Source organism: Semicossyphus pulcher, unplaced genomic scaffold, assembly GCF_022749685.1.
Source record: "Semicossyphus pulcher isolate SPU_LCO1_2020_fin unplaced genomic scaffold, fSemPul1.0.p SCAF_15, whole genome shotgun sequence".
NCBI classification, from domain to species: Eukaryota; Metazoa; Chordata; class Actinopteri; order Labriformes; family Labridae; genus Semicossyphus; species Semicossyphus pulcher.
This window is the reverse complement of record NW_027211659.1, coordinates 13,092,782-13,113,722: the sequence shown is the minus strand read 5'-3', so window position 1 is coordinate 13,113,722 and position 20,941 is coordinate 13,092,782. Positions and strand designations below refer to the sequence as shown.

General features: G+C 38.3%; 4 protein-coding genes across 6 annotated transcripts in view; 3 read left to right on the top strand and 1 right to left on the bottom strand.

Moving 5' to 3' along the window:
• Positions 1-2: 2 nt before the first annotated feature.
• On the bottom strand, positions 3-5,844 carry mettl8 (methyltransferase 8, methylcytidine). The gene is made up of 10 exons (XM_069662565.1): positions 5,671-5,844; positions 4,132-4,288; positions 3,882-3,973; positions 3,482-3,780; positions 3,248-3,297; positions 2,523-2,583; positions 1,797-1,936; positions 720-826; positions 533-598; positions 3-255 (listed from the first exon to the last, which is right to left on the bottom strand). Exons 2-10 carry the CDS (start codon positions 4,281-4,283, stop codon positions 104-106), a joined length of 1,119 nt encoding a protein of 372 aa, XP_069518666.1. The 5' UTR covers positions 4,284-4,288; positions 5,671-5,844; the 3' UTR covers positions 3-103.
• Positions 5,344-11,059, top strand: dcaf17 (ddb1 and cul4 associated factor 17). The gene is made up of 14 exons (XM_069662564.1): positions 5,344-5,891; positions 5,994-6,097; positions 6,527-6,617; positions 6,726-6,862; positions 6,969-7,047; positions 7,239-7,328; positions 7,422-7,529; positions 7,798-7,900; positions 8,020-8,159; positions 9,061-9,170; positions 10,137-10,224; positions 10,347-10,430; positions 10,527-10,682; positions 10,770-11,059. Exons 1-14 carry the CDS (start codon positions 5,760-5,762, stop codon positions 10,890-10,892), a joined length of 1,545 nt encoding a protein of 514 aa, XP_069518665.1. The 5' UTR covers positions 5,344-5,759; the 3' UTR covers positions 10,893-11,059.
• Positions 11,060-12,267: 1,208 nt separating this feature from the next.
• cybrd1 (cytochrome b reductase 1) lies at positions 12,268-14,271 on the top strand. The gene is made up of 4 exons (XM_069663653.1): positions 12,268-12,469; positions 12,981-13,189; positions 13,350-13,504; positions 13,619-14,271. Exons 1-4 carry the CDS (start codon positions 12,283-12,285, stop codon positions 13,896-13,898), a joined length of 831 nt encoding a protein of 276 aa, XP_069519754.1. The 5' UTR covers positions 12,268-12,282; the 3' UTR covers positions 13,899-14,271.
• A 332-nt stretch (positions 14,272-14,603) lies between these two features.
• The window catches only part of LOC138592059 (dynein, cytoplasmic 1, intermediate chain 2a-like), a 22,022-nt gene continuing 15,684 nt past the window's right edge, over positions 14,604-20,941 (top strand). For 2 of the 3 annotated variants that reach the window (XM_069662665.1, XM_069662664.1), the window contains exons 1-5: positions 14,604-14,673; positions 15,682-15,799; positions 17,082-17,196; positions 18,481-18,568; positions 20,676-20,735. In XM_069662665.1, coding sequence (XP_069518766.1) covers positions 15,692-15,799; positions 17,082-17,196; positions 18,481-18,568; positions 20,676-20,735 — 371 coding nt within the window. In that variant the 5' untranslated portion in view covers positions 14,604-14,673; positions 15,682-15,691. The remainder of the gene's footprint in view (positions 14,674-15,681; positions 15,800-17,081; positions 17,197-18,480; positions 18,569-20,675; positions 20,736-20,941) is intronic. The other variant, XM_069662666.1, reaches the window with a different exon arrangement.

The following is a 20,941-nucleotide window of genomic DNA, read 5'->3' as shown; positions in this document are numbered from 1 at the left end:
CACTGTTGCTGGAAAAAAACTGTCTTGCTTGAATGTATAAAAAAATAAATAGCAAGTATAAAAAAGGCATATGGCTTCAAAACAGGCTGTGCAGGGTTGGATGTTAAGATGGTTCAAGGTGTAATTTCCTGTACTTGCTCTGCATCCAAACTCGGTGCATTGCTACTTTCTTCCCTCTGTTCACTTGTAGTCGTCTGTCCTCTAGATTCTGAATTTGCTCCAGTCCAGCTTTGGAAAATAAATCATGAACCTCTTCTGTAAAAAATAAATATAAAATATATTTTTATTAGAATCTTAAATAACATGTCAACTTGTTCCAGGACCAGAAACTCCCACAAAAATCCCTAAACCTAATAATAATAATAACAATACATTTTATTTGTAACACACTTTACATTTCAAGCAAATTTCAAAGTGCTACAGGAAAAATGAGACATGAGCATAAAACATCCTGAAACATTGCCCCAATTACAGCTATAGTCCTGATAGCATTTTTTTACATGGACAAACTGATCTTATGGCTCAGAAATACCTTTAGTGAAAAAGTACACACAGGTTCCATCTCCGCGTGTGTAGAAATTCTCTGATAAGCACCGTCCTGATTAAGAGAGTGAACGAAGAAATTAAATGACTTCGGATCAGTTGAAGGGTCACAATACATTAAGAAAGTAGATCAACTGTTGCATGCATTGATGCATTCAGGAGTGTTGGATACTCACCTTTCTTAAACCTGAGCTGTGAGAAGTCATACCTCCCGTAGTCACGGAAGAGGAACGTCCCCCCGTGTTTCAGGTACGTAGATAGTCGATTCACAACTCCTTGAATTCTGTCAATGAAGCGAAACAATAAAGTTGCAGGACAGGATTAAAGCTAATGAAGAACCAAGTACTCATTGACAAAATAAAGGCTGTACTGTATGGTAACACATCCATTGTGGCCTCATATCATACTTAAAGCTGATATTTCTTACACTGACAGTTTATCAATTTAAGTGTTATTTTATATGGGCCTAATAAAATAGGATATTTTAACCTTACCAACAGTATACACAGTATTAATCAGTTAGTTGGCAACTATTGTATATTGTTTCAGTCATTTTTCAAGTTCAACTTTCAAGTTATATCATAGTTCCAGCATCTCAAATGTCATTCTGCTTCTTTTCTTTCCATTATTTAAATGTGTTAATCAATTTCTTAACACTTTTTTGAGTTCTGGACAGATAGTTGGACAAAACAAGCACAGTAAACTTTGGGATTTAGAATTTCTGATGGTCTCTTTAACGTCTTTTTACAGACCAAACAATCAATCAGTCCAATAATCAAGAAAAGACTCTGTATGATGAATCTATTATGGAAATAATCATTAATTGTAGTCTAATTAAAAGTTGTTTAAAACAGCTCCACCTCTATCAACTACGACAGTTAATTACAGCTTTTTCAGTGAAGCAAGAGCAATAATAGCCAAATGACATAAGATATAATAATAACTCACAGAAGCTACATTTCTGTAGTGCGGACTTGTTACTTAAAACTTTAAGAACAATTTCCTGATTACATGAAGATATTTTTAGTAACACTTAATATGCAGGGCTTTAATTTGTAACACAGTATTTTACAGTATAGCATCTCCCTTTACTTCTGTCATAATTTCATTGTTTTATTTCACATAGCACAAAGTATTATCTGTGTATTGGTGATGAATTTCAGGCAAAGCATTGTGAACGTAAGGAAGGGTCCGGAGGTCTGGCTGGTAAAAAATGATATCAGGCCGTCCTTTGTCTGGTAACCTTCACCTACCGGTCTGGATGAATAGAGGAGAGGACAAAGACGGCCAGAATAACATCCAGGCTCTGAGGAGGGAAGGGAAAGGAGGCCGGCTCCTCACAAATGTCATGGACAAAGGCATGACACACAGACTCATCGTAGCCTGGATGGTCCTATTAGAGGAAAATATAGTTTTAAAGCAGCAGCTCAGATACATATGTGGTTAACTGTTTAGTGTTTATATTTTAATGATCTTTAACACTTTATATTACTCATTTATAATACTAAATTTTATAGTTTTTTCCCATACCATCCCAAAAAGATAATATACAGTTAAATCATGTATAAACCTCGGCAAAAGATTCTCTTTTCCTCTTTGAGTTATACTGCAGTTCTTTTAGGTATGCACACTCTCTAAGGGAACAATAGCCTGACCTATTATTTCTAATTAGAGTCTTTATTCTGGAAAACTCAGAGAGCTACGCTAACAACAGCCTAACAATGAATGAAGTGAAGGTCAATTTAATCTGTCTAAATATTTTAGCAGTGTATGCCATGGGGGACTTAATCCTAATCTAATATGACTGTAAATACCCTCAGCATGTTGTCCATATGACCACAGTAAGTACTGTAAATACATCACTGACTGGGCTTTAATATAGCCTTGGTTGTTTCTGAATATAAGTGATATTAGTTAGTATTGATTTGATACATTATCTTTGTGCATGTCGACACCAAAGCAGTATAAGAAATGCTTACCTTGACCAGCTGGATGGCACATGGGGAGAAGTCACAGCAGTATAAGAATGCGTCAGCATTCCTGTGAAACACAAACAACTGTGTGATGAAGCCATTTTCTGTCTTTGGACTGGTATTTGAATTATCCACTGAGGTAAAGATTAAACCTTTATTAATTACTTTATATGTTTTAAAGAGGGATGTAGACACCCTGCGTTCCTGGGATAACAAGTGGAAGGGACCATAAGAATGTTAAATCAGACTCCTTTCTTTCTCGATCAATCAATTTGTATTACCAAAGTTATCCAAGACACTTTACAAAAACAGCAGGTCTAGACGTTCTCTTTTTTTCTATATTATTTACAGACACCCAACATTAATCAATGAAAGGAAAACCTGGCATCAAATCTCACACTGTGTGTTACACTTCTGCACTCCTCCTACCGATTGATCGGTACCTCTGGTTTGAAGGAGGAAATAATATTTCTTGCTACCCAAAAGGAGCATTTAATTCATGATGAGCCACGGTTTTATGATATTTTGGGATGTGCGGCTGGATACATTTAATGTGCATGCACTATAATTAATAAAATGTTAAATAATACAGTATTTTTTTGGCCAGATGTATTTGAAATGTTTTCGATAAACACAGGTTGCACTGAAAACTGACATATGATCCACATTAATGATGTTAAAAAGGGTTAACTATAAATAAATATATGTAGATATCTCAAAGGTTTACTCACTTTATGGAATTGACAATGGGAAATACACTGTTGCCCACCCCACATCCAACCTGGGAACAGAAAATATATATCATTTATTGATATTTCTGCCAAGTGAAAAAGGGCAAAGCAACTGTGTTCGTTGTTTTCTAACACTTATAGACTAGAAACTCATTTCATTGAGACTATGCAACAGTCTACATTAAAACAGAAACAGATAAATTCTATTCAATAAGTGTGAACAGCTTTAAAAACCTCCAAGATTCTGAAAGACGCATGCTGGCCAGGGAAAGCTGTAGTCTGTACAGCAGCCTCATTTTTTTCTACGGTTGCTCCATGATACGACTCCTGAGGATTAGAGTCTGTGCTGGATCCAGTAGGATGGTGTGGGTCTTCTGCGTGCTGCTCATCCAAACACCTGACTCGGCTTTTTGCACCTGGAGGAAGCAGCTCTGGGAATTCTAAAAACAGCCACTTGCGATCTTTAAAGAACTTATCCTGGTGCGTCTCATAAAACTTGTCCCAGTACTGGAAGGCATCTGTTGCAAATTTACCTGTTGTGGGGGAGATTTAAGAATATGTCACTAAGGCTGATTATTCCTGTCATCCCAATCAAATCTAACTTTGGAAAAAAAAATTTCCAGGAATATCTTACCCTGTTCCGTTAAAGGAATTTGTACACAGGAATTTTCTTCTGCCCTCTGCCGAGCGTTTTCTTTATCCTCTTCAGTCCATTGTACATGATCCCTAAAAAAGTTATTAGACTCACAAACTGTATAAAAAAAATTCTTGAACATGTAAATCCATAGTAATATTTTTAACTTGATTAGAAAGATCTCAACTGTAATACTAATATCTCCCAAAAATGTTTATAGACGGGGGACACATCAAAGTACGTCACTGACCACATGTTGTGCTTGAAGATGTCATCATGATTGGTCAGAATCCGTGAACCCAGAGGAGCTGAAGGTCTTCCTCCTGTGCTCTTTAGTCTCCAGGACAATCTGCTGGAAGCTTTAGCCAGTCTGGCCACAGAGAAGCTCCGCAGTTTATGCATTTACTCTGTGAAGAGAACACAAGAGTTAAGTACGGCTAATAGGACTCAGGAGAGCTGTATCTGATTATGCTAACAAAATAAATGTGTGTCTTCTAGCAACATTATCTGCTTTTTACTGAAATCCACATGATTATATTTTTTATATTTCACATGTATTTTATTTTACGGAAGACTTGAAGTTTAATACAAATACATTCAAGCAAAAATATGTATTAAATCGTTTTAAATAGAGCTTATAATTTGCATTCAAACTAAAGAAGATTACAAAACAAAACGCTATGTTAAACATAATTTAAAGATAATACAAAGCTCTCTATGTTTTCCTTAAAGAACTTCATTTCTCTGCCCCATGTACATTGTCCTAAGGAGTTGCTATGAAAAGATAGTTGGAGAATCCTGATTTGTTTTAGTTGTGCTGGAAAAATAAAATGCTCAAGCTTTCAACAAAGAGGCTTTTGTTCTGAAAGTATTAATAGAGTTAAGACAGACTGCCCTGTATCACTGACTGTAACTGTTGCGTGAACTGGATCTTTTAAAATATCTTTTTTGTGCTTTTGTGGAACTTTTAAATGATGTTATTCTTATTTCTGATTTCTTCATTGACAGAGGTAATGAAATAAAAACAAAACAGTAACTAAGGCTTAATTTTATTAGACTTATGAGTGTGCTTGTTACAGAGAAAGACGTCAAAATCAGTGCCAGTGCCACACTGCACAACGTAATTATAATGAAGATAAGCAGGAACATTGAGATAAATGATCCAAATCATCTGTTAACCTTGTGAAGGGGGTGTGTCAGTTATTACAAACTTACCCCATACAACCCCCAAAATAGGATTAACAAATGTATTATACTCAGTATATTATCATTATAACAGTCTAAGATAAGATTATTTTTTCAACCTTGCAGCTACTAAGAAAAAAGAGGTCAAACTAAACACAGTCATGCGTCATGGTCAACGCTCAGCACTAACGGTCGAAGGAGTGCGCTGTTCTTACAAGCTGCTTTTCGCGCGTCGTATTTCTGTAGTAGAAGAAGACGCCTGTGAGGCGGACTACAATAACAATGCGGGACAGTGCAGCTAGCAGTGCAGCTAGCAACTTATGCCACACCGGTCAACGTGCGCCTTTATTTTCCACAAACTTCTAATTGCCGGTTTTGTTCGTCACCCCTGGACAACTACCCAAAATTCAATTAATGCTGCGTCATATATAAAAAAGCTGGGTACGACTTTGAATGAATTAAACGAGATATCCAGGTGCTAACTTAAGTTAGCTGTCAACTAATGGTGTGGGCTAAAGTGTTGGCTAAAGCTCGAGAGAATGGAGCTCGGTGAGGGCTTTTTTCTAACACTATAGCTACTTCCGACTGGGAAACAAGCCCTTACCTGGCTCTGGCTGTGGTCTCGGGGTCAGCTCACGTTGTGGTCTCCTGTCATGCTACTAGACATCGTCTTGTAGGAACAAGGACCAACTGATGATGGCGCACTATCGGAGAAAAAGAACTGTAAACACTACAGAGCTGTTGAACAGGAGGAGTAGAGGTGTCAAGGATGCTGGCACCATCATCAGACACAATATGAAGGTCCTGAGAGCTGTCCTCCTACAGGTAATGGAAAGGTTATAACACGTTTATGTATTCACTTTGATTGCAAACTGGTTTAAATATGTATTTTACTAATATACTACCTTATTCTTACCGTTATTGTAGGACAACAGGGATTACATTAAAGTGTGGAGCAAGACTTCAAAATCCACAATAATGTATGAGAATGGTAAAATCTACTTTGAAAATTACCAGAACTGCTTCAGCTGGTGAGTATGCACCTTCAGCATACATTTAATACAACATTATACCTCAAAGCTGCTTTCGAATTGCAACATCTTTAAAACTGGCATACAAAAGTCAAATACTATATAAGTACTGCACACAGTTTTTATTCGTGTCTTAAGAAATGAAATTCCCTGCAGGAAAACTGAGATGTGAGCTCATGTGAGACACATAATTTACATATGTTTACATATTACAAGAAAACAATTTTGCAACTCAGTTGTAAAACTTGCTTTCTTTTGAGTATTTGGCAGCAGGCCTTATGATTCTTGCTGGATACAATTTTACACAGTTTTTAAATGTCATCTACCAAATTTAAATTTGCGCAGTGTACAGCAGTTTTAAAACCTGTAGGTCTGTGTTACTTCATGACTTTTATTTATTGTCTCTTCCATTCATTCTGCTTGTTTCAGCGTTCATTCACAGCCACAACTTCTCTACAAACTGCCCAAGAGGTCTAAATTGGAGAAATTTGAAGATGCCTTGCTGTGCCAGAGCCCACTTGTAAGTTAAATAAAGCACACATCTTTTTTGGATTAATGTTGAACTTGCAATGAGAATATTTAAACAACCCAGCTTCAGATTGTATGATTTTTTTTGCGTTGTTGACAGGATAAAACATTACCTGTCCCCTCTGATCATAAACCCAGCCTTTTGGCTTTGACAGCCGATAACTGGCTGTATCGACTCTCACCTGAAACGGGAGAAGAGCTGCAGAGAGTTTACCTCTCTTCAAAACATAAGTTCAGGTACTGTCCAGGCTCTGACTTTGTTGTACTTTGAGAGAAGATTAATATATTTACTTTCCGTCTTTTAAAAACTAATTAAACTTCACTCTGTGTTGTTTTTTGACAGGTATCTTGGCTGGGACGTTTCCCAAGAGATGTTTTATGTGAAATCTGTTCAGAACAAAGAGACATCCCTTGCACGACAGGTAATCTATATATTTACATAAGATCTGTACCTTATTGAAGATTAACAGGCAACTTTATAAACTCTACTAAAATCTACGATTTTACTGGGCATGGAATGTCTTTGTTTTAGGTATTTTTTTAGTTGTAATGCATGAATAAAGAAATATATATGTAATATTTTACATACAGGTTATGTCTTTTAAATTCACAGGCAGGTATTACACAGAATACAGTGCTGCATTTGGCAATCTTTCACGTTTTCCCCCTGCAAATTGTTGGCATTTTGGAGATCAACAAAAAGGTATTTGATGATTTGTTTGTTTCTAATTTAATTTTTCAGATGTGTCCGTTGGAGTTGTATGTTATTATTAAAATGAAAATGTTATTCTTTTAGGTATTTGGAAATGGTGTTACTGATGTTGTCCTGTCTCAGGGAGTCCTTGTGGTGTCTCACAGCAACAAGTCAGTAAAGCTGTATAGCTTTGAGCACATCCTCCAAAAGGTTTGGATGTTTTTTTTTACGCTGAGAGAGATTCTTGCGCTATGTTGAGCAAGCTGGATATTTAGTTCAAGCTGGTGTAGGAACTTTGGAGAAACGTTTTGATTTTAAAAGTAATAAACCCAACAAGAATTTCAACAACCAAGACCAGAAATACAATAACTGATGTTATGTACCTGTCTTATTTACATATTGAGTGTTATATTATCCCTCTGGCTCATCCTGCTGCTTATATCTCAGTGTGTTTGATGCATTTTTCCTTTGTTTTCAGCACTTGACAGAGAAGTTGGAACTAGGAAAGCCGAGTTCACTTCTTGGAGGCAAAACAGTGGGAGAATGTCCGTTTGGTATTCCAGTAAACATCCAGATCACAGGTGAGTCCGTTTTAAAGTCCAGACCAGTGACCTCTTTGTGTTAAGGAGTGTAGTACACCTATTTGGACCACTGTGAGTTTTTCCTTACAAAGTTAACATGATTGTTCTGTATTTCACAGATTGCCCTCCAGTTCTGTTCTTGTCATGTTCTAGTAATGGTATCCAGATCGGAGGCTTCCCATGGCACTACATCTACACACCCCCACATAAAAATCACAAAGGGACTCATCACATCTGTTCGCTCAGGGACGGCACTTTGGTAAGTTTAAAGAGTCCTCCTTAACCATTTACTATGACATCACAATTTGTCTATAATTTGGTAATTCAGGTATAAAATTTAGGAAGTGTTTGGCTTAAATGATAAATGTCCCAAATCTTGTTGGGTGATGGACTTCTCCGCCACAAAAAAATGTCCATAGCCTTTTGAAAGTGTCTGATTAAGAGCGGCCACATGTTTGTGACAGTTTGCATTCAACTGCTGCACACAGCAGTGTCAAGCCAAACATCTAATCACTATGCAAAACCACCACAACACGGTGAAGCTACTCTTTTGAGCAGATCTTTGCTGCATGTTTAAAACCTTTTTTGTGATTTCTTTCTAGAAGATTCCAGATTTAGTTTCTTTGATAGTACTGCTCAAACTTACTCACCAGAGACAAATGTAGGCAACTATGGCTGCTGCAGAATACAGTTTTTTAATTCCACTCGTTTTTTTTCTTCCCATATGAATTTTGTATGGTTGTTATTCCATGCTTTGAAATATTTTGCCGTTATGTCAGAGGATAGATTTTGAAACAAAAACCAAAATCTTACACACATTGCATTTCATAGCAGTAACCTGATAGTTAAACTGAAACGCCACCCCAAACAAACAGCACTTTCCCCATCTTTGAAGTTCTAGAAATGCACCAGATGGAGTGTTTTATACAACCGCCCTTTAAATCCTAAAATGTGGTCGTGTAAAAATAGAGTTTGGGTGGAGTATCACTTCACAAGTTGAGTGCTGCCTTTTCCACAATGGTGTTTATACAAGTTGCTGATGGTTTGCACTGCAGGCTCTAAAACACGCGTTTTCAGTTTGCATCACAAAAAGGAAAGATTCAATAGTATGTGTGCTAGTTCATGAGTGACTGGTATACTTTGTCATTTCATGACATTAGGCAACAAATGGAATACAAAACATGAACTGCTGCTCTCTAGAAAGTGACGGGATCTTCTTCCACCCTGACGACTCAGGAAGAATCATTCATGTTGGACCAATCACCATAAAGTGAGTTCCATAATCAACTTTTTTTTTTGTACAAAATGAAGACTGTGCTAGAAAATACTGGTAAATCACAGGGCTGCCTCTTAAAAGTAATGTCTCGTGTCATCAGAAGAAAACACCCTGAGGCGACTCGCAAGTTTTTGACCTTTTCAGGGTTAGTCATCTACAAGGTTGCCTACACGTTCTTTTTACAGAGAGCCGAGTTATCCGCAGAAGTCTCCACCTCTCAAAAACAAACCGACCAATTAACAACACTGGATAAGTAGTTTCATGTTAAAAATCAGGGTTTTTCTGACGCTCTTCTTTAGCCATCCCCAGCCTTCAGGAGGGCTGAAAGATGAGCCGCTGCTAGCTTGTTTATAGTTCAGGATTATTTTAGTTTTTGTTCAGCAGACAAATTATTATAAGACCAGGTCGTCCTGTAATCAATAGATGGATGGTTTGATCGGCCCACATTTTGCAGTGTCCTTGGGCAAGACACTGGAACCCAAACTGCTCTCGAATAAAAAGTTCCTGATGGTTATGAAGCAATGGTTATATCAGTGCAGACAATTTACCACAATTCATAGACGTCTTCTCTCGTCTTTAATAAAGCAGTTTCCCTTTAAAACTTAATGTGTCTTTGAAACTCTTTGGCTGAGCTTTAGGGGTTGTGAAATGAGCGTTTAACTGTACCTTACAAGCTGACTAACATCCTTAATTGATGTAAATTATGTTGTTAAAAGCAACGGTGATGTGGCTTATAGAAAATACTGATAAATGTGTGCAACCTAAAACCTAAAACCTGAGAATCATGAAGGCTTGAGTGTGATATAGTGCCAAATTTAAAAAACATTGAATCATTAAAGCTTCATTAAAAAAACAAAACAAGTATTGACTGACCAAATACCAAGTCAAGTACAGCTGTAGTCATATGATGTACTGTTGAACATGTAAGACTCAGAATGTGTTCTTCTTCTTTTCTCTAAGTGTCCTTAAAATCTTGGGTGAGCTGAACAGTGGTCTGCCATCAAAGGTTGCGATGGATTTCACTATGACAACCCACAGAAACAACAATGTAAGTATTGTGTGTATTTACCTACTTTCATCGACAGTTTGTTGTGTATACACTACATGTATGTTTCACATGTTCACTTTGACATTAATATCTCTATGTCTTGAATGTCTCTGTTAACTCAGCCTACCTCACAAGTCACGGTCACGTCATCGGGCCGCGCAGTGAAGAGAAGATTTCACCAGCTGGATGATGACCCAGAACAAGAGGTATCAAACTGATGATGCTGAAATTAATACAGAATATCTGCAATGAAAATATTTATTCTGCGTTTTGCTTTCTTCACAACAACTTAAATTTCACAGACTTTCCGGATGGTGGAATATGAGGATGAGCTGGACCTTTTGGCAGTAGTTGTAACTAACGGTGAGGAAGGAGAGGGAAGAGCCCAAATCCGGCTGCATGACAACCTGAGCGGGGAGTTACTGCGCACGGTTGATCTGGTTGAACCATGGGATGAGGTGAGTGGCCTGACATTACTGTACAGACATTTAGGCATAAGTCTCTGTGTTTATGACTTCATGTGTGCTGTTTTCTTTTTGTTTCAGACTTATCGACATGAGTTGTTCTTCGACAAAGACACAATAGTTCATATTGAACAGAGAAACACCAACTTCTGCTGCCATGTTTACAAACTCAAGGCCGCAGGAGAAGAAGTCGCTCCGAAGTGAATGGCGCTTAATTTACTAAGATAATGTAATGTAAATATTTGTTTCAAACTTGTATTTTTGTACTGTAAAACTCAAGAACTTGATAATTACACTGGCTATTTAAATCATTGAAAATCTGCACAGTGTGAGTTTCACCACATTCTTTATCACGCTTATTTGCCCTTTTTTACAAGAATTAAAATCATATTTTTTTCAAGTTACTCTGCCTTCTTCTATGTTTCCATCATGCTAATCCAACTATTACGATATTAGTTTCCATGTGTTCAAACTGTGCATTACCGTGGGTTGGGAAGTTGTTATGTGCTAGTTTATTCCCCAAATAATGTGATGCAACCTGACTGTGCATTTAATTATGCAGGGTTTGTATGAAATTATAAAGTATGTCGATTAATCTTTTCAGCTTCTTTCTGCGCAGGGGTCAAACATTAAGACACTTTTTTTCTACCAAAGATTAATTATATTTGGTTTTTACACAAAAGAGATGTGTGTATGTGATTAAATCACACCCAGTCTTGATGAGATTGTGGCCTGTTTCACATCAGTGGTTTGCAGGCAACAACTTAGCACAAAGAACAAATAGTGGCAATGTCATCACAAAAGATTGTTGCCTGTTAACACCAGATAAAAACGGGTATTTTTTGCAGGGGATGCATTTATGTTTGATTATTACACAGATTAACAGGAAAGGGGATTATCTTATGTTGCAAATTGCTGCTTTCATGTAGCAAAGTTTTGACTGTACCACCTAAATGTAACTCATTTACACCAACAAAACAGGAGAAGCCCTCTTCTACAGGTGTGCAAAAATACAATATTGGCTAAAAAGATATCCAATAATCAACAAAAGTGGTCAGAAATTGTCATAATATAAGTTTTACTATAAAAGGTACCACTCAAAAGAGCATTATTGCAACATGAATCATGCCCTCATGCCGCTGTTGTTTTGAGTCATAATTAGTGAATATTTTAAGATCCTCTTAAGACACTTTTTAGTATATAAAGCATGCAGCTTGTGTACATCCTTGTGTAGCCTACCTCAACGGGGAGAGGAGGGGGCTTTAAGTTTGTTACATTGGCCCAGTATGCCTCACCTGCTGCATACCTGAAACTCAAACTTTGAGATAACTCCTGTTAGTAATCTTGGCGGTATTCACAGGATGACATGAGGCGAAAGAAATGAAAACAGCCACCGCCACCACCTCTTTGAATTTAACCAAAAACATATTTTTTTCGCTCTTTCATAACGGCGAAACTTACAAAACGTCTTAGCCCGGGGTCACGTGACCGAGGTCCGTCCTCTCCAGCCTCCTCTTGAAATAGTTGTAGTTGTGTTAACTGCTGCTTCACTCAAGTCAAGTCTCTCCCTGCTGCCGCCGTAACACTGACGGAGATGGAGGATTTCAAACATTTCGTGGTCGCTCTGTCTGCTGCAGCTGCCGCTGGAGTTGTCAGCATAATACTGGTGCTAAGATGGGTTCTCTACTACAGGGAAGGTTTAGCCTGGGATGGAGGACTAGCCGAATTCAACTGGCATCCGGTCTTACTGATCTCTGGTTTCATTTTCTTGAATGGAGTGGGTGAGAGGAGTCTTTACTTTTTAAGACAATTTTGGGGTAAATGGATTTGGGCGGTGTTTTAGCACGTCAAATGACAAAACAGGCTTGCTTCCTGTAGGATCTTAAGGAGGTAACATTGAACGCTTCATTCTAAAGGCGAAGTCCATAAACTAAACTTTCTCTTTTTTTGTTTTCTTTAAACTAGGCAACCACAAATAATAATGTGATATAAAGTGTGCAAAGTATGAGTTTAGTCAGATATGGCGAAGCACGAATTTTTGACACATGACATGTTGACTTCACGTTGTTTTTTCGCCCTAAAACTTTATTGATATAATAGAAAAAGTAGTACTTTTATTACATGTCTACCATGAACTACACATGTGAATGAAAACATCTCTCAAACAAAAGGCTTATTATCCTACTTTGAAAAGAAAACATGTTTTTAATAATGTTAAATAATGTTAACAAATATAAATCTGAATCATCTTTACATATAGAGTGACTGACCCTGAGTGACCCTCTCTTGCAGCCATCATTGTCTTCAGACTCCCCTGGACCTGGAGGTGCAGCAAACTATTGATGAAGTTCATCCATGCAGGCTTGAACGTGGCAGCCTTCATTTGTGCGACTATCTCTTTTGTGGCAGTTTTTGACTTCCACAATAATGCCAAAATCCCCAATATGTACAGTCTGCACAGCTGGCTGGGCCTGGCAGCTCTGTTACTGTTCAGTCTGCAGGTAATTACGGATCTGGTTTTGTGTTGCACTACTCTTACTGCTACTTTAACCTTACTTTTCTAGTCTTTTCTGAAATGCTAAATGAATGTGAACAACAATCTTGATTTGTAAGTTCAACGTTTGAACCGTGAATGTTTTTTTTTCTCCTTTTAATGAGCAGATCGTTCTTGGAGTCATTATCTACTTGATACCAATTACACCAACTTCCTGGAAAGCAGCATTTATGCCCCTCCATGTCTTTGTTGGGCGCTTTCTCTTTGGCAGTGTTATAGCTGTGGCACTCATGGGCATAACAGAGAAACTTATTTTTGGCCTGTAAGTATTAAAAAACAAAAAAAAGGGTTTGTAATAGATGAATAAAAATGTCTAAACCAGGTGTACCAAGTGAATGTTTTGTAAAATAACTATATTGTGTGCTTCATCATTAAGCAGCAACCCAAAGTACAAGGACTCTCCCCCTGAGGCAACCTTTGTAAATGTCCTTGGAGTGCTCTTGGTGGCCTATGGAGTTGCAGTCCTCTGGATATCAACTCGAATATCTTGGAAACGTCCCAACGACCTGCTTTTGCATACTCTGCATGCCAGTGGGGGAGGTGAGGACGACTCCAGAGTTGGTCCCTCTCTGTCTCAGCTTTCTGATAAAACTGATGCGGAGGTCTGTGCCGAAGTGAGAAAGAGGAGTAACAAATTAGACGATCAGACCAACTGATTCCTTACAAACTGACTCAGAAGTGTTGAATGTATACAGCATATTCCCAATCTACACTGGTTAGAGAAAGTCAAAATGAAGATATCTCTTTGCAAATCTTCCCATACTTAACTTTCTCTCTTGCACCTTAAAGTATTTTTTATCTTGGCTGCACTTTCAGTTTGTTTTCTGTAAGATTTATTATTGCAAGCGCATGCAAAATAATAGTGAACTACATTATAACAAGATTTAGATGATGATGTTAGTATAGACTTTATTGACAAACTGTACAAATAATCATGTCAGATTTATACATTCTATTTTTTTTGTATCTTGCATTTTATAAATAAAAAGAAATGTTAAGATTTATAACCTAACTGCATTTAACAATAAACATCTGCAACTTCTAACTTGCATATTACATTTCTATATTTAGAAATGTTTTAATATTCTAACTACTCTCTACTCTCTCTAAACATTATGAACAATGGTATATTGTAGTTACCCCATACCATTACTGCTCTGAGCGCCTAACTGTTCTACATACAGTAATGGCTTTCAATGTTATATCGTTACACTGATTAACAACATGAAGCACTAACATTAAAAACTTTAATGATTTAGCCATGTTCGAAAGTCTCCATCTTTGACCTGAGATGACAGCAGCACAGCCACGTCAAAGCTAAATGAAGGTTTTTTGACTCTTCCAAGCACCCGTAGTTAGGCTGGTAGCCCGTTTGTTTTGGCTGTGTGCTGGTTAGAGGCATTTGCTGTCAGGTCGAAAACCTGATTAAAGGTTTGTAATCTACAAATCAATGAAATGCTAGCAGTAGTATCACGCACATTTATTTTGTATTTGTCGTTGAGTTTGTCGCCCAACTTGCTTAATTTTTGTGCGGCTAATGGAGATGAAAGGCGCTTGACAACACTGCGGACCTCGGTCTGGCTAACAAATACAGCTAATGCTGTTTATATCTTTAGCAAAAAATTGAGGATTATATTAAATGAGTCCTATTTCTGGGATCCTGAATACATTTTATCCCATGAATGCATTAAACTAGGCGTGGCTGTTGCAATTATTAGTTAGATTTTCCACAACCAGGAAGGCTAAGCTAGCTCAGTAGCCTTTAATAATGAGGAAGGCTAAAGTTAGCAGGGGCCGATGTGATGCTATAAAGGTGCTTGTTTTCTATGAAACAGTGGTGTGGTAGCGTTTAGTCACATAAAGCGCAATGCCACTTGAAGCTAGCTTCTACTTTGAAAGTGTATACGACAAGCTGTTAAGGTCAGGACATGAGGAACTGAGAATAAGATAGCCCCGTGCTAAGCTAACCGGGTGTGAGCAGAAGCACAAAGTGTAGGGTGGGGCTGTGTGAACTAGCTGACAATGACTGACCAGCCAGGCCGTGGTTTTAACCTATTGACACAAAGCTGTTAAAGGAGTCAAGGATTTGTCTCCAAAGTGCTACGATATTAAAGTCACTCAGCTGCAGAGAAAAGAGAGAAACTTTTGGTTGATCCTTTGTAACTGTATCATCTGCAAGGTGTTATGTTGAAGCAAGCCGTCTCCATTGCTGTGGAAGGTGGTCCTGAAGCTGTGAGCATGAGCCGTGAGAAGATGCTTTTAGGGTTGACTTTTAAAAACTGCTTTTTCATTGTCAGCGAATGCAAACACACAGGACTGCTTAATGGAGCCCTCAGTGCTTACCTTTTGTCTGATATATCCTGTATTAAATATATAATCTTTTTCAAAGAATTCTCGATAGTACACAAAGAAAAACAAACATCTGTTGTTTGTACACAGCCGTGGCATTATGTCTTCCAAAAGTGAGCTGAAAGCGGAGCTGGAAAGGAAGAAGCAACGCTTGGCACAGATCAGAGAGGAGAAGAAAATAAAGGAAGAAGAGCGCAGAAAGAAAGAGGTATGTTTAACATTTTTTTAATGACTGCAAAAGTGAATATGGGGAACAAAAATAAAAAACCGAACCGACCATGGCTCAGTTTATGAAAATCATTTATCTATTCAAATTGAAATTCTCTGCCTACACATAATTTGTGTGAGTTTTGATAGTCCGGATGCTGAAGGAAATTGTCAATCTTTGATAGTGTTTGCATTTAAGCCAAATGCAGTTTACAGTCTAATGAAACTTGACAACTGATTGTTATGTTGACAGACATACACAACACGCTCCAAGGCCTCTTACAAAGCTTAAGAGAGTTGGCATGTGGATCCTGTAATAGGAGGAATGGTTTTATAAGTAATTATTAATTTATAATTAACTGTTTTGTACTAGTTAAACTTTGATGAATGAAATCTGTCAGTTAAAGGAGTTGAGATTTTCTTACAAATCTATCTGACAGATTATGTGTACGTTGAGATTAACAATAAACCATTTTTATTTACTTTCTATATCATAATGTCATTACGGTTCACATTTGTTGTTATACGTTTGTGATTAATGTATCCAATAGATTTTACATTGCTGATCTAAGATGTCAAAATAGTCAGCAGACACACATTTATTTCAAGTACTGATTTTTGCAAGGTTGTTTTTTTTATTGTCATTTCACAGTGTAAGTTGTTTGTCATATCGTACCATAATGATACCCAAGATATGAAAATAACATACAACAAACAACATGAATTGCCATGTGAAGATAGCAAACAACAATACACTGCTAGCACAGAGTGTAACATAAGTCAAACCTAGTGGCAGTTATCATTGTTTTACCATCAAATACTTTTTTATTCTTTTTATTAATTAAACCTTATATAATTCTGACCACTGGAAAAAACCCAAAAGTTTAATGATTCAAATCTGTGTTTCTCTGATGCTGTCCAGCCAACATACCACCAAAGGAGGGTTGTTGGGCCCCGTACATTACACATGAAACTGTGTCCTACGCAAAAGTTCCGTATTTGTAGGCCCTCAGCTTGTTCTTTCAGTTAACTGAACCATGCCGTACAGCAGTGGCAGCAATAGTACCACATCCATATATTCTTTGTAGTGTAAATTTGTTTAAAAAAATAGGATGTAAATCTTTTTTTTTGTACGGGTATCTGACAATCCCCGAATCGAGGTGTCAGAATCGGTATCAGGAAGTAAAAATGGTATTGGACCCTGTCTATTTCGCGTCACAGAAATAGAAAGATCATAGATCATAGAGATTGTACTAATGGGTGATACATTTGTGTATTTCCAGGCGGACCAATTGAAAGATTCTGCAGCTCACCAGGATGATTCTGACCTGGAGAGAAAAAGACGAGAGACTGAGGCCTACCTACAGAGTATGGGCATAACCTCAGATGCTCCTGCTGGTACGTTTTCTATTTCCAGTCTTTGGATTGTGCTTACTTAATTACTGGGAGATCTGAGTTCCTCAAACCTCAGGGAAAAGGGAACAAGTCTAGGTTTCAGAACGAAACATTTTCATATATTCTGTTTTGTTTAGCCTCTTATGTACCCGTTTAAAAACAACCCGGTTACAGTGGCTTATGTGCCATTATATCTCACATGCATTTATTCTATTAGGACAGTCATTTGTTGCCACTGTTTTGGCCCTTTGACTAGGGTTTGAGGGTGTTCACATTCAAACTGCATTCACAATTTAAGAATTGTTCCATTTAATATGTATTATCTGAGCAATGGGTTAATAATCTGACACATACAGATGTGTTCAGGGCCAGACAGTGGAATGTTGTTTACTGGCCGACTTAGTCACCTGACCTCGGACCAGCTGATCATGAGTTTAACATGTTAAAGACCAGACTTAGGGCAGAAATATCAGATGAGATAACTTTAATTTTTATTCTTTTTGCATTCGCCTAAAATTGCATTGCATGCGTGTATATTAAAGTTGTTTACGTATACATGCTCTCATTAAAGCTCAAAATCAGCATTTTAACTTCATAGTCATCACCATGTGGTTGAACTGTTATTATTTCACCATGTCTGAGTCAGAGTTCTGGAGTTTAGAGCTGAAGCAACACAAATGCATCACTGTCCTTGAGTTCTTTTTTTCCTGAAACTTTGCTAAGTTTATGTCATAAGCAACCAAAGGCACAAAAAAAGTATGTTACTGCGCTTTTTCCACAACATATTTCTAGTATGGTCTTGCATAAATAACCTGACAAACTCAACACGTCACAAAATGTCCAAAAACACCTGTGCTGTAGAAGGGAAAGCACTGATAACATGTAGTAAAGACTGTATTTATCTCTGCAGCAGGCTTCTTAGATCACTGTCATGTAGCGAACAGCAGGTGGCAGTAGAGATCCATTACACGTTTTCTTAACGCTCACAGGATGCACACAAACCTGAAGCACACATAAAAACATGATCTTTTTCTCTCTGTTTACTTTTATTGCATTTTTCAAACATTAATTTAAGTGACAAGATTTGTGTTATTATGTTAATGAAGCTTCCTCCACAGTTTGTGTTGAGTTTATTTACAGACTGATTTGTGTATAATGAACTTACTTTGGCACTGATATCCAGGCTTCACACGCCTAGCAACATGCTCCCTATCATGTAACTTGTACTGTCTCTTGAATTGCTTTCGTGTATCATAACCGATGATTATTGTCTGCCTGATCTTGTAGCCCCTCCTCCCACGTCTCCAACAACCAAATCCGCGGGTACTCCGAGTGAGGCGGGGAGCCAAGACTCTGATGGAGCGGTGGGACCCAGGTACACAACACACACACACACACGCTCTCCAGAGAAAGTGTGAGTAACAAAGTTTTTCCTGCTTCTCGCACAGAACATTACAACTGTGGAAACAATCTCAACATCCCTATTCAGGAAGCTCTAACAGCTATTTCTCCGCCAAACTCAGATGCTTAATACTTTATTGATCTTTATACGTCTTCTCAAAAAGCTCTTCACTGGGACGCTCGTGGCAGCAACAGATGATTTCTGGGATTTTTATGTAGCAAATTGCTTGTAGAATATATTTTGAATGTGCTTTGAAAAGTGTTTTTGTATCACTTTTAGCTCCATTCAAACTCTGGATGAATTTAAAGCATGATTACATTAAGAACAACTGAGCTGAAGTCTCATACCGTTAAAGTGAACGATGACAAGTTTATGCCAACTGAGTGCATGTTTATTTAATTTGTGTGCCGTCGAATTAGGACGATCTTAAATTAACAATAAAACAGCAGGCTGCTGTGATGCCTGGGGGACTTCTTAACCCCTAATTAGAGCCCCTTCCCTGGGCTGAAATTCAAGCTCCCCCAGTGTCCCATCAGGCCCAGGGAGCCGTTCCCCCTACGTGTTGACTCATTTCCCTCACCAGCATGGCCATTTCCTACACACATGGAGGTCATGTTTTCTCCCTGAGGGTTCTCTCTCTCTCCCTCCCTCTCTGTCGACACAACACTCAGAGCCTTTGGTGTGACACAGTTCAGGCTTCAGAGCTCTGCGGGCGAAACATTTTCACCCTGTGTCATCCCACTCCGAGAGTGTGTGTGCATCCATGCATTTTAAGCAGAGACGTTCTTCCACCTTGAGTTTGGAGGCAGACTCGAGCTTGGACTGAAAATTGTTTTTAAAGATATAATCTGGAAGATTTTCATGTAAATAAATGTCTGTTAAGTCACTTTCTATCGCTGAATGAGGTAACACAATGGTGATTGGTGATTGCCTTTGCATTTGCAGTATATAGTGTTATTAAGGACTGGGTGTCTGTGGCGACATTTGCGGCCAACTGCGCCCAGTTAGTGACGCGTTCTCCATCACCCAGCAGTGGTTGGTCTGTCAGAGAGGGTAGGCGGTGCTAAGCGGCTGCTTTTCCGGTCTCTGCAAGTGTTGTGAGTAAACAGTAATCTACTATGGCTGAACAAACAAAGAAAAGGTCGATGACTACAGATACAACTTCAAATATTAGGGATGCACGATATTGGATTTTTTGCCGATATCCGATATGCCGATATTTTACAACTCATTTAGCCGATTACCGATACCGATATTTTTTTCCCGCACACCTAATTGCAGAGATCAGCAACTCTCTTCTGTATTGGAATTAGCGTACAGTATAATGGTGATACTCTTATCACATTTGTTACAACAGTCGAGGTGAAGGGTCTTGAGATGGTTAATCAAGTTTGTAGTGTTGAAAGACTTTGCCTTGGCTCCTCCTCGCATCACCGAAGCTGAGCACTCATTGCAAATAGCAGTTTTGCTATCTATTTCGGACACTTTGAAAAACTTCCACACCACGGACATTTTGGCTTCTAGCTCTCTCATGCTGCAGGTAGACACACGTGACGTCATCACGCTGCGCAGCACAGGTCTTCTTCGCGCTGGGGACATTGCGTCGAGGTCGGGCATTTATTCAAGTATGCAGCAGCCCATTATTTTATCGGTTAATTATATCGGGCGTGTTGGCCGATATCCAACAGTTAATTTTTAAGCCAATATCGGCCGATACCGATAACGTGCCGATAATATCGTGCATCCCTATCAAAAATAAGTGAAAATCCAAAGAAAAAGAAACTAATTGGACGCTCAGATGAAGGCAAACAGTCTTAAAAGGAAAGCATCTGGGAAAGTTGAAAGTTATCTGCGACCTATGCGCCTGCCTTTTATCGCCATTAGGTGTCGCCAAATAGAAACAAAACTGACAACTTCGAGATTATATCTTTAAGTGTGTTTTAATGTAAATGTAACCGATTTGTGACCCAGGATCCAATCAGCATGTTGTGTGCTACGATGCTAACTTATCTCCTCTCCTCATTTGTGCTTGCTTGTGTCTCTTTCACTAATGCTGCCTTGTTGCTGTGACACTAACCAGGAATCTGCACTGGGACTCTGACCCGTCCACTCTTCAACTTCACTCTGACTCTGAGCTGGGGTACTGGACACTCTCTTCTCTCCTTTTCTGGTCATTTTCCCTTCTCTCAATCTATAGCATGATTACTTTGTCTTTCAAAGTCAGCTAATGCAGCCCAGAAAAAAACAAACCCAATCAAGTAGAGCATGCGTAAGACAAATTCACACTGGGTGTTAAACTAATCTGAAGTCTCTTACCATCCCATGAAACACTCATTTGCTTACTCT